The sequence below is a fragment of the Mesocricetus auratus genome, unplaced genomic scaffold (genome assembly GCF_017639785.1).
Source record: "Mesocricetus auratus isolate SY011 unplaced genomic scaffold, BCM_Maur_2.0 Super-Scaffold_100013, whole genome shotgun sequence".
NCBI lineage: Eukaryota > Metazoa > Chordata > Mammalia > Rodentia > Cricetidae > Mesocricetus > Mesocricetus auratus.
The window spans coordinates 78,915,566-78,929,300 of record NW_024429196.1 but is presented as its reverse complement, the minus strand read 5'-3'; the positions used below and the strand labels follow the sequence as shown (position 1 = coordinate 78,929,300).

Below are 13,735 nucleotides of genomic sequence, written 5' to 3'. Positions count from 1 at the left end.
TTTCTTAGATGTGTCCTGTGATGTCAGAAAAGGGATTCCCTTCCATCCTGCTTCAAGTTCATTCCACACATGCTCAGTTTACTTCTAGCCAAAGAACACCAGATGTGGCTCACAGTTAAATCATCTTCCAAGCAAAAATCTAGGGCTTCTGAAGTCATAGCAACTCTACCAAACTGTGTTCTAACAGCTAGAAGCCACGTCTCAAGGTCTAGAAATATGTGTCTACCCCCCAAGACTTTCCAAGGCGAGCCATTTGAACCCACTTTTAAGGGATTGTCAGAAAATTAATATATGATCTTTGGGATTGCCTGGTAGCAAGTAATGAAATCCCTGTAGGACTCAATCATAAAGTACAGGATGAGGTTGCTTGAAAGGGTGTGGTGACCATCTTTACTCCAGAGAGTCCTAAAGTGCTCGCTCACCCATCTGAAATACCGCAGGCCAACGCATCATCTCTCCCTACAGCCCTAGCCTAATTCAAGAATAAAGGAATGGACTTTCCCATTCAGCTCTCTGTTCTTGATCTCATCCTAGGCGCTATGAGAAGGCCTTGGTTATCTTAAATCGGAGAACTGTATTTTTCCCCCCTGGCTGTAGAGTTAGATAATGAACTCTACAAGTGGCGGCAGAGATGCAAATTCAGTTCCTCACAAGACTCACAAACACAGCTATATATTGTGCTGGTGGAGACAGAGCCTGCGTCTAGACAAAATGCAAAACTCTCGTGTTCGGTAAATGTGCATAATTAGGAAAATGTGAAGAGCAGCTAACCGTTAGTATTGCATGCATGTCTGCATCTGAGATCCTACTGCTGCTCTCACTGTTGTTTAATCTTTAGTTGGAAGTTGGAGCTCACTCCGCTGGTTTTCAAATTTCACCTCTCCAGTATTCAAACAGAGCATTTGATCCTCAGTAATGAAGACCCAGAATATCCAAACTCTCCCTTGAAGTTATTTTTTTTTCCTACAGAGTGACATGCCAGGCTGTAATTGGTAAGAGAAGGTTTTATTATACAAATAAGCAGACACTGTCTGGGGACAAAATTGAAAGGACTCTGATGGTTTTATTAATTTATTTGATTTACTTCTGGTTTCTTTTACCCAATCTTATTTATGTCAAAGTAAGTTGAACCAGAATTCATTATGTAGTGAAATGTAATTTGAACACTTTTTATTGGCACACAGTGATTCAATCATTTCTCTCCATAAGCCCCATTATCTCCTCTTACATTATTCTACACAGATCAAATCACCGGACGGGAAATTTTTCCAGAGAAGCTGAAGAATTTGTCGGGGGGGGGGGGCTACGTTGGTAACTTTTTACAGTGTGAAGCTGAAACCACACAAAACCAACACTGACTGTTTGCTATCATGGATCGTTGGCACATTTCTCTGTTCACGTATCACCAGCAATGGCTGCCAGGCTGGCACGCTTCCCCACGGGCAATCAACTGTGTTGATGAACTTGACTTTTCTGTCTCTGTTCTTTTTAACATGGCTGCATTAACTCATCTTGATTTAGAGAAACAGGTGACACAGTGAGCCCCGTGTGACCATGTGAGCATCTCTGCCTTTTGTCCAGGACGTGTGTGCTTTTCATGGTTCTCTTCCCTTGAGGACACATTTAGTGACTTCACTTTAGGGACCTGATAAAGTGTGAGCAGAAAGATAGACTCGGGTACTCCTTCTCATCTGTTTACTTTTGGCCACTTTCTCAGATCAGCTGCGCTGTTGGTGCATAGAGAGGGCCCTGAACTCCTAAACGGATCGAGTAACCAGAGACCTTTTTAATGGCGATTGTTTAGAAGCAAGAGTCATTTGAAATACTACAGTTGTGCCTAGAGTGACAACTATCTCCTAAGTACCTCCTAAGGAACTATGTTTTACACTCCCCAATCATAATTCCTATCTCATCACCAGTGAGATATCCTCGAATATGGAAACCTAGAGAAGAACACAGGCCAAGGAGGACAGGAAAACGTCCACAAAGAAGACGTCCAGCGTCTGCTGACAACAGTGCAAGCTCATCCCCGGGAGCCTTCTGTCTGTCTCACCCAGCATCATGGGCTTCCACCTCCTACAGCCTGTGTGGGCCTGGAAAAGACAGCCCCAAATGCTGACAAATACAAGCCACCGGGGGATTTGCTACGGCACAGGTTCTTTGGCCTCATCCTTTGCCAACCAAGATTAATAAACATTGGTTCCAATGCAAGGACTTGATTCTTGGAAAGAATCCCCAGTATGTATTCTGTCTCTCTCTCTCTCTCTCTCTCTCTCTCTCTCTCTCTCTCTCTCTCTCTCTCTCTCTCTCTCTCCCCCCAGTTGGGTACATTTATTGTGTTTTGTGCTTTTTAAAAAAGAAATAAGCTGGGTGGGACCTCAAGCAAAAAGGCACAACAATGCTGCTTTTACTATCACCCCCCAAAGAAATATAGTTGTCATCATGTGTCTCTCCATCAAAGTGATGTCCCAAGACACTGGCTCTTATTGTCAAACTCCGTTTAGAATAGCCTTTTAGGGTAGGAAGAGAAATTGGTGACTTAAATTATAGGTAAGACAAGCTTTCAGAGAGATTACCCATCCTACAAAGCCTACCAAGTTTTTCAGTGTACGCTGCTTCACATCCTTGATTTGTGTCACCGGAATCATGAGTGAAGCCTGTTTGAATGGGAAGGAGTGTATGCCGGTAGAGAGCTGCGTTACAAACGAATTCTGTAGTCACGATGACGAGGTTCAAATCGCCAGCCTGTCAGCCTCACACCCTTGGGCAGCTTGCTTAAATCCTCTATGCCTCGTTTCCTTCTATGAAGTGAAAGCAACCATACTGTTCAGCGGAGCCACAGTACAAATCAAATAAGAAAAAAAATGTGTGAAGTAAAATGTAGAAATGCTAGCATGTTTTGTATGTGTGGTACACATATGTGCACATTGTTTGTATATTGCATGTGTGTGTTACTGTGGAGGTCAAAGGTCAACCACCCTCCACCTTTCCCGGGCACAAGGTCTTTCACTGAACCTAGAGCTCACCAGTTTGGCTGGACTGGCTGGCCAGCAAGCCAGAGGTCTTCCTGTCTCTCCCTCCCCAGTGCTGGTAATACAGCAACAACTGGCCACTTACGTGGGTGCTGGGGACCCAAACTCGGTGCTGTAGCGAGATGAAAGCCCAAGTATCACCCAGCCAGCTGTTCAACCGCCTAACAGGGATCGTTGAACAGCTCGCGATCACGGATTTAAAAAGCTGTCAGTAAGAGTTCATTTCAACATTACAGTTCCAGTTTTGCCAGTGAGCGCTGCCACTGAACTACCGGTACGGCGCAACTTCCGGACTAGACGCTGGTCACGCTGCACGTCGTGTACGTCTCCACGCACGGGCACTGAGTCTGATCTGAACCTTCATCCGCAGCCCCCGCCCCACCCCCATACCGCTGTTTTTGCATTAAAGGTACCACAGAATCGTACTAGTCAGAGATGTCTTTACCCCACCTTACTGGGGAAATTTTCCTCACTGGCAAATGTATCTGGACACATACAAACACAAACACGCAGCCCCCACCCCCAGGGCACGGGGAGAACTCAGAAAATTCTCTCTCTGGAATCTTTCAGCCCCTTTCCTCCAAAGCCTCTTTTGAATTAGTCTTTGCGAGCTGCTCTCCGACTGCACCTCCAGAAGCCCGGGAGCTTTATGCCATAGACGCACTGGGGGTCCAAGAGGCTGGGAATACCCAGGAAACGACATTTATATTGTGTTTTTTGTCTCCGTGGACTTTGAGCTGGAATCCAGTAATTTGGATCCCAATGCTGGCATTTCCTAAGTTATTAATATGAATAAGAGACTGCGCTCTGGGTCGGAAAACACTTATTCATTCTGGCTAACCTGGACGCCAGGGCTCATCTGCATCTCCTAGGCCCAGAAACAACTTGTTAGATGATAGCTTTGGAGTAAACATATTATTCTAACTATCCAAAGACAAATGAAAAGTAGAAGCCCCATGAAGGAGCGGCATGTACCCATATGTGGAAGTTGAGGTGATCAGACTATTAACCCTTTGATGTCCCCTGGCTCTATAGAGTCCCTAGCTACACTCAGGAAATAATGTCATTCGTCAATGCCAACTCATGTTTTTAAAGAGACCCCCTAAAGACTGACAAAACGGTGGATGCCTTTCAAGTGAGATGTGAGAGAACTAGGAGCAGATGGGTTTGCCCAAGACCCAGGGATCTGCCTTCCCGGACACTCAGACGTTGTCCTGTCCACACAGCCTGGATGAGAATATAGATACACTCTCTTCCCTCAGCCTGGCTGGAGACGTCCGGACTGAACAGGTGCTATGGGTGTTTTGGCCATTATAATATCGCCTAGAGAAACTCCCTAACCCAGTCGAGCCCGAGGTGCTCCTGCGAACACACAGATCTTGAGATGGATCTCAAACTGATCTATGAAGTCCTTGCAAAGGACTAAAGTCACTTTAGAAAAATTCAAGAGAAAATATGGCAAAAGTTTCAGAATGGATTTTCCATAAAAATAAAAAAAGAAGGGGGGAAATTACAAGATTGTAATTAGCAAAAAAAGAAAACCAGACTTACTATTTGCGATACTTTAGGACTTCTGGTAAAGACGCTAGTGCAGTGTTTCTCAACCTGTGGGTTGCGACCCCTCTGGAGGGTATCAGCAACCCTTTCAAAGGAAAGATCATGGGCAGCCACAGATATTTACCCTACAATTCATAACAGTAGCAGAATTACAGTTATGAAGTAGCAACAAAAATAATTTTATGGTTGGGGGGTCACTGCATCATGAGGAACTGTATTAAAGGGTTGCAATATTAGGAAAGTTGAGAACCACTGCTCTAGTAAGACAGAAACCATCACTGCTTGGCGGGAAGACTATGCCACCCCTTTATGACAGCCTGCTGAGCCCTTTCCTCCAGCGTCAAGTTGATTACCTGCTAGGGCTCCCTGTTGGAGGCGAGTGTCCTCCGGTATCTCTATAAGCTTACATGGAAGGTGCAGCCCCGATGCTGCTGTTCCTCTGGCAGAGGTGGAAACTTCTAGGATTTAATTTTACCTACGATGGGCAAAGCCTGAAAGAGCCTGACTCCAGGAGTCTCAGAACAGAGACTCTCCTATATATGAGGTCAGGATAGAGACTTTCCTATATGTGAGGCCAGGATAGAGACTCTCCTATATGTGACCCAGGACAGAGATTCTCCTATATGTGAACCCAGGACAGAGACTCGCCTATATATGAGCTTTCTCTGAGCTTTAATATTCTCACCCATCGTGCAGGTTAAAAGATCTGTCTTGGAGCACTGAGTGATTATTTTACTGTGAAAATATAACCCATCAGGCCTGGGAGAGGAAAGGGATATGTATTAGATACAGGTTGGTTTCAAAGTAGCAATACAGAACACAATGACACTTAGAGTCTGAAGGGGCAGGCAGTGTGAATACAGAATAACCTAAAACTCAATGCTGTATCTTTAACCTACTTAGTGGAAGGCTGAATCCAAGTCTCCAGATGTGCAGAAACAAGACAAGGTGTAACAGCTCTTAGAGAACTTGATTTATTGCTCTACTTGAACCTTTCCGCAGATAATTCCCTAAATTTAGTGAATAGGTTTTCTAACCTACCTTCCCAGTTTTTATCCTTTGCAAAAGGTCAGTCTCTCTTTCTGTCTGTCTCTCTCTCTCTCTCTGTCTGTCTCTCTGTCTCTCTGTCTCTCTCTGTCTCTGTCTCTCTGTCTGTCTCTTTCTCTCTGTGTCTCTGTCTCTCTCTATGTGTCTGTCTCTGTGTCTGTCTGTCTGTCTCTCTTTCTGTCTCTCTTTCTGTCTGTCTCTCTGTCTCTCTCTGTCTCTCTGTCTGTGTCTGTCTCTCTCTGTCTGTGTGTCTCTGACTCTGTCTCTGTCTCTCTCTGTCTGTCTGTCTCTCTGTTTCTCTGTCTGTCTGTCTTCCACACTGTGTGTGGGCACATTATTTTAAGGCAGTAATAGAAGTATGCGCGTCCACAGACATGTCAGTAAACGGTGGAGGGCAGGCCGTGCTGCAGACGCTCAGGCTGGTGGAGTGAAGCAAAGGGGCATCAGGGAGCCGTCTCCGAGGGCTGGGCGAGGGAAGTGGGCTGAGAGTGAAAGAACAATTAGACCAGGAACACAGGAAGGGAGAGAGAGGACTGACAGACAATCAGCTGAGCCGCTTGTGTACACAAAGCAGGGCTTTGCAAAAGGCAGGTTTACGTAATAAGATCTAGGCCACAGGCGGAAGGGAGACTCTTAAACATCTCCAGCCACTGAAGTAAATGGTTGCTCACTGCAGTGTTAAACACACACACACACACACACACACACACACACACACAAGTGAAAAGAATACAAATGTCCAGTATGAAAGCATTCAGACTTTTCCAGGAAGATAGGATCTGACCCTGGTCCTACCAGATCCTCCCTCGGGATCCTCCCTCCTCTCGACAGCCCCGGGGGTGCCTTCAGTTAAGATTCTGATAGTTGTACCCCAGACTTTTTCTTTTACGTTTCATCTTTCAAATTTGGCGTAGAAATATTATTTCTCAAGTGCAGAGAGTTTTGGCATCCGACTACATTTCATGCTTCAGGTGACAGTCTGCCCACCTCCCGGGGAAGGTCCTATCCAAAGGAAGCTAGGGAGACTGCACGCAACCTAGAGGCCTGTAGGGAATAGCTATCACCACTGGAGACAACTTTGGGGATTGCAGAGGGTGTTTTCAGTACTCCCAGTACTGGACTATATCATGTCTAGGTGAGAATGATTACTACACGACAAAACCAGACACTGAAGATCACACATCTGATGCTCTTGTCTTTATTAGCATATGCGCTTGGCTCTGAGTGGTCAGCATTACAGATTCCAGTAAAACAGTTCTCATTTGCATAAACATGTCAGCATGGGGAAACATTCCACGTTCCACTGGTCACACACACACACATACATGTGAACCAGCATTGGAGTCTCTCAACAGAGTACAAAAGTACGAGTTGTGCTTGAGTCCACCCTGTTGCGTGAGCTGTGAGAGCTGAAAATAAAATCAAGCAACATTCTGCCACATCATTGCCCCGCCCATACCCCATCCACGTCCCGCCCATACCCCATTCACGCCCGCCCCTGCCGCTTTGTAGGTCTGTCCTCTGGGGTTTCGTGGGTTCTGGTGAGGCAGAGAGGTTGCTCAGGAAGGACAGAGCCCACGGTGAGGGGGAAGCATTACCCAGAATCAGTCCAGGTCTCATGGAGGAACATTAGGCTACATTCACTCGTTCAAAACCTTCTCTCTCTCGTGGATATGTGTGGGGGCAGCTTAACCAAACCTAGAAACCAACCCCGTTCCACAAACTTAAGCGGAAAGTGTTGCAAAGACCTCCTGTGGGACAGTGCATTTTGCCAAAGAGAATAAAAGCAGCTTCCCCTGGGACCTCAGCATGAATGACAATCCCGGTGTATCAACTGTTAGACCCAAATGTCGCTGAGATCCACATTGTCAGAAATTTGGGGGGTAAAAAGGTGCTGGAAGTAGCAGAGTATATGCAAACCCGGAGAACAGGAACTCGGGGAGTTGGGGACATCTTATTCCCTTTGCTGCTTGGTCACTGTCTCCCACCCCAAAGTTCAGGGGTTCAGAATGCCAAGGCTTAGCCAGCTGGATCACCAATATCTTCATAGCACGGTGTTCTCTTGTTTTAAAGCCAGTATGAATATCTGAAGGCCATCGCAGGGTGCTAAGAAACGAAAAGCCTTACACAGAAGTGGGAATTGGTTTGCTCTCCGCTCACAACAAAGACTTTTTTTAAAAGAAAGTTCCTGAATGTAGACCCCCCACTGCCCTTGGAAACAAGGAACAGCCTTCTGGGTAAGATTATACCCCATTCACAGTTGTTTCTACAGCTGTCAGGTAACGGCAGTGAAGGAATTAGGAACTAGAAAAGACGTGAAACCAGCGACATCATGACCCAGAGGCAGGGAGGGAGGATGAAAGAGCAAGACAAGGCGAAGATGCTGGTGTTCACAGAAATAAACCTAGGGTGGAGAAACCTGAGACCGTTCGGCTCTGCTGAGCAACCAAGGTCTTGGGGAGAGAGCAAGGCTCAGATCCGGCCTGCAAGTAGACAAGAGGCCGACCCAGGATGGAGCATTGTGTGGTGGGTGTGAAAACTCAAAAGAGGAAACCACAAAAGGACCTGAAAATCCATCACTCTATAGGCAAACCATCTAGTTGGCATCTCCGTAGACCCATCTTGTAATCCCCTCCCACAAGAGTATTCTCTGATTTGAAGGCTTGCTGTTTTGCTAGAGTCGCACAGCACAGGGCTGAGCACTGGTCATCTGGCCTTGGGTTCCGTTTGGATGCATAGGGACAGTCAAAGTCACAGCCAAGTAAATACGCTAAATAAGAGCAACGGGACAGCAAACACATCGACATCTGCCTACAGGTAGCAACCGACAGTCCAGGACTGCACCATTGGGTTTCTCCTAGGATCCTTCCCCTTTCCAAAACCACCACGCGGATCCAGTCTCTTGCGCGTGCGTCATCGGCGCCTGCTTCATCTGCACTTACGGATTCTGACGATGCCACTGTGAAAGTATCAACAGCCCAACACCCTGTGTGCCCCACACTACTGCCTGCAGGCCCCCAGCCTGAGAGCAGCCCCCTAAGCATCGTAAGAGGAAACCTTTAGTGATGAGAAAAAATGTGGAAATCTGAGCAGCAGCTGATTCTATTAAATTTAGGTAAGGCTGAAATGGCCAGAATGGACACCCCAGCCTGCTGGAGGCCCTTTTTCAACTCGGGGACACCAAAGGGAAGAAAAGAAATCTTCAGATACCGAACGTGTTGTTAGACGCAACCATCCAGGCCCTGGAAGGCTCTGTAGACTTGACCTCCTGGAAGGGGCCAGCCGACCCTCTGGAGAACAGGAGATCACAGTGCTTGCCAGCCTCAGCCAGGGAACAAGAAACACTGGGGGTCAGAAATGACCTTGTGGTGACCCCAAACACAGGTTCTTGGCCTGTTTCCAGGGACTCCCCAACCTGCAACACGGGGCCTATCTTTTCTGTGACACTTAGCTTGTGAGGGGGCCTCCTTCCCTGAACTTTGGGACGCCTTTCAACCAGACCTGATATCGGCCATGCCCTGCCCCCAACGGGGGCATCCACCTCTCTGTATTTTCAAGCAAATTAGAAGTAGCAGACTAGAAAAAACACACCCAGCTGCTGCTTCCAGACTCGCCAGGAAACCCACTGTATAGAAGTTGTAAGGGCGCCCCCTGTGAATGAAGGTGGAGGCACACAGAGCTCGATAGTGGTAAGACCAGACATCCCCATGAGTAAACACATCAGCAGTTGACAGCATTACACGTGATTGAAAATGTGATCTTTGTCTCTTGCATCTTTCCGGTTTTCTACTATATTATTTCTACTATATTTTAATTTTTAATTCAAATCATTTTAGGGCACTTAAAGGCAATTCAGGGGGACTAAGACATAATTCTGTCCTACCAGAAGAAAAAAGAAATCATCAGGTTTTTAACCAACTAGTATGACCACTGTGTCTTGCCTGAGCCTCTCCTGGTTTAAAATTGACTTGTCGCATTGAGGAGACTGCACCAGACCTGAGAAAGTCAGGATAGGTTGCCACCCAAATGCTTGGGTTCCCTCTCACTTTCTGATGTATGCTATCATCTAATCCGTTCCTTCCACACGGGAAGCCAAGGGCTTATAACCAACAGAACGTAGAACATTTCCCCAGCAGCAGACACAGCCACAGAGAACACAGATCGTACTAAGCATCACACGGGGCTGCGGCGGCTGTGGCCTCAGGCTCTGGAGGAAGCTCTCCAAATTCAAGACTAAGCCCGCGCGCTAAAACTGCGCCTGTGTCCACGGCATCTGAATACACGGGCAGTGACTTATTTCGCCACACTTTTCCTGTCTGTGGGACGTCGCAGTCTTTTCGCCTCGTAAAGGAAAGAACTTGCGGATAAGGAAACCCAAAGCAATCAATGAGAGCCCGATTGCAACCTCACCAGGCAGGCGTGAAGGGAGACAGCCGGGTGGGTACCAGAATGACATAGGTCCAGGAAGCAGCCTGGCCACAGCGGAAGAACGGGTAAGGCAGAGACAACTGTGTTCCACAAGGACAAAAAAACCTAGGCTTCCGGGACAGTCCACGAAGGGCAGTTGCACCCCCTCTACTTAAGGAAGACCTAGCTGTCCAGAGCTTCCGGGTAGCAGGTGCTTCTTAGCAACCCCCGGTGGGGGGGCGGGGGCTGGCTTCTGTTGGTTTCTGCTAGGCTGGTCCTGGTCTGTGATTGGCTGGCATGCAAGAGAGGCAGCTTGGCTAGGCTCATGTTGTGGATGTGGGTGCCCCAGTCAGGCTCGGTGTCGGTAAACCAAATGCACTGGGACACCCGTTGGGACACCCCCCCCACACACACACACAGAGCATCGCCGATGATTTGGATACATCAGACTGGCAATGCCTGTGCGTTCAGCCTGCCAGTGTGTTTACCTTGGCAGGCTGATGATGCCGGCGTAGAATCAGGGTCTCCCTACCTGGATCCGTGATCTCTATTGTTCTTCCTTCTCAAAGCTGTCAAGTGTAGGATTGGAGTGTTTTCCTCCAGGAAGCTTAAATGTCCTATAATGGGTGCTTTTTTAATAACAATGTCACCCGTTGGTGAAATGCCAAGAACACGATGATTTTGCTTAGTTGTGAATGTGCTTGAAAGCGGTTTGCTAAGAAATCTTCATCAAGTGAAGTTTGCGATATGGCTTACACTTTGGATGTAATTATGCAGCATGTACTCATTTCCTTTCTTCTAGGGGATGATGCGAGTTGCTTTTTTAAAAGCATTATTTGACAGCTTCTTACCATCTCCTTTGAAGTTGAGAGTGAACGTAATATTGAATTGTTGTACTTAGCAATGGTGATCCATGGCACCACCAGGAGGGCAGGGATTGTTTTGGGACCTACAGAATGCAGCAGTGTACGCCATGGCAGCCCCCACGGGATGAGTTGTCAACCCCAGTGTGCCATAAACAAAGCAGCTTCTAAGCATCCTAAAATGACTGTGCTTGCTGGCCCAGCCTTGTGCTGGGCAGAACAGACTTAACTTCTGCTTGAAGTGCAAACTGTAGCCTTCCAGGGTACACTACCAGTTCCCAAAGCAGCTTGTATCTGGCCAACTCAATGCTTAGAAGAAAATGTATTTTTAAAAGAAAAAAAATAGGCAAAAAGATAGTGGTAATCTCTACATCGTCTACCTGTTTGTGAATCCTAGCTCCGACCACTAAAATGGACCAAAGTCATGTGACTGAAGTCTGACCCGGCCTCATGGAGCTCTCAGGACCACAGCTCTCTGATGTCATGAGCTTCTGGGACCCTGAATAGGATTCAGAACTTTTGCTCATGGGTCCTCAAAGCCGTGTTTCAAATGTGTTGCAAACCTCTGTAGTTTGTGAGAACTCTCACTTGCCTTTGTTGGCAGTGGAGTGACAAAGTGGACATAGAAGTTAAGGGGGACAGGACACGGACTCTCTGTGACGCTTTCAATGGCTGTTAAACAGCCGCGCTCTCTTCAGAGCGCCTGGTTTCCTGCACCTCTACTGGAGAGTGAGCCTGTGCTCCACTATGCAAGTGTCTGATATGCATATGGTCCGTGGGGAAACACACAACTGTACCTGAAGAAACAGGATACACACACACACCACAGGGAGGCAAAGTAAACCTTCAAAATAAATAAACTTCAAAATTCTTGCTTTGCGTCTGCTTCTGGGAGTGGACAGCCCTAGGCGCGCAGAGAGGGCAGGGTGTGTACTCCAAAGCAAACATTCAAGGGTGTGTATTAGAGACAATCGTAATTAAATTTAGGCGCGAGGCCTATTATCCTAGATAATTTGCAAGGCTGCTCTGGAAAAACTAAACAAAAGAAAAGGAAAAAATGTAATTTTAAGAACAACAGTAATTCTATGGATAAAATACATCCCCACCCATCAGCTCAAGACATGATTTGGGTGTTTTTCTGTTTAATACACTCTGCTTCTGTTTTTCAACTCAGAGAGGTGAGCTTCCGTTGCACCCTGTCAAAATCCTTCTCAACAGGCAAGGGGAAAAAAGCAGCACAGCTGCCCTTGGGCAGGGTTTTAAATCCTACTGGTCAACCACCCCATGCTGTAAGACGCTGTGGTTTTCTGACACGTCTACACAGACTAGTGGGACAAAGGCCAGCTCCAGACTTGATGTCGCTGAGCTCCTCAGCTCCATCTTGCCATCGTGCTCGACCGAGGAGACAGTCTACAGACGGTCTATAGTGACGCAGCACTTTGAGGGCTTAGTCATTAGAACACTCTGCTTTGTCCTGGGGAGGCAGCTTCTTGCTTGGCTAGTTATGGAAGCTAAGGGGTGGCTTCAAGATGCTGTCTGGCCAGAATTTTGCAGACATATCATAGAACTCTTCTCCTCCATCAGGCTTGGGTTTAGCCTCCTTTGGTTCCTGCAGTGATGCAGGAGCCTCCAAATACCAAATTATTATCAGGCGGTCTTGGGGGAACCTCTGGGCCCTGCAATAAAGTAGACAGACTTTCTATTGGAAAGTGCTCAAGGAGCAAGTCAGCCCTGATCACATCGCTCTAGAAATCCTGCAAACCACCTCTGGACTTGGTGAATGAACATTAACCACACAGCTCCTGAGAGTGCAAAAGTGTGTCGAAGGGCGTGACTGCTCCCTATGCCTCACTGAAGCGGTCGTGTGCCTCAGTTACAGAACCCGAACCTAATCATGGTGTTTGCTGTTTAAAGCAAAACTCCCTGTGACTTTAGCCAAGCCACTTACAAGCATTGTCTTCTAAATGAGGTGTTTACAGCAGGGGGCCCTTAAGGTCCAACTCAGGGGGGCACTAGCAGTCTGCCAGCCAGATCTAATCACACTAATGTGTTCTTACTTGCCCAACTTAAGCATTTGAAATCTTGAGCCATTCAAATAAAAGAATAAATGTTTGCTTTCTCTCGGAAATTTGGTCACACCAGACACGTGCCCCAGTATGGTCTTAATTATTTCATATCTTCCTATCATTTTTTTTTCCATGATGGCTTCTCCTATTGGCTTGCCAGATTCCTGGAAACTGGACGCAAATCCTTTATGTAGCACAGCCTATCTCGTTGCTCATCACGCTGCCTTCAGCCGCACGATGATTCAGTTGGGTCTCACCACAGTCAGAGATCAAGCCATCACCTCCACCAAACCTCTGGTTTCTACCATTGTAGAAGTACCGCATCTAGACAATGAATACTTAACATATTGAAATGTTCTATCTAGAATGTGCTCTTACAGTTCAGTGGAAGAAGGAAAGAGACGCCACTCTTGGCCATGTAAGATGCTTAGTCTAAAGTCAACATCTCTGAATACAAAACATAGCTTCAGGAAAGACCAGTAGGCGCAGTAGCACATGGTCCAAGCCTGTGACAGACTCAGAGAGATGACAGTGATACACAGTCCATCGACACTTGTTCTCAGGACATGGGGCGGGGGTATGCCAAAGTATTTCCAAAACCTGTGTAATGATTTCTTTAGTCATCACCTGTGCATCCTTTGGGAAGCACCTCCCTTGAGAGGTTACTGGAAGTTAGTCTGTTTAGAATATTCAGTAAAAACCACTTATCTGAAATTAATCCCTCAGAACTTCATGGGCTTAAAGCAAGATATACTTTGGCATG

The 13,735-nt window shown here is 46.8% G+C and overlaps 1 protein-coding gene across 5 annotated transcripts in view; it reads right to left on the bottom strand.

Moving 5' to 3' along the window:
- Positions 1 to 13,735, bottom strand: part of Ntrk2 (neurotrophic receptor tyrosine kinase 2) — a 337,851-nt gene that overhangs the window by 135,439 nt on the left and 188,677 nt on the right. Inside the window, exon 14 of one of the 5 annotated variants that reach the window (XM_005078413.4) lies at positions 6,819 to 12,582. The exons of the other annotated variants lie outside the window; for them this stretch is intronic. Within the exon in view, the coding sequence (XP_005078470.2) occupies positions 12,554 to 12,582 (29 nt within the window). The 3' untranslated portion in view covers positions 6,819 to 12,553. Of the gene's footprint in view, positions 1 to 6,818; positions 12,583 to 13,735 lie in introns of those variants that run through there. 5 annotated transcript variants of the gene reach the window in all.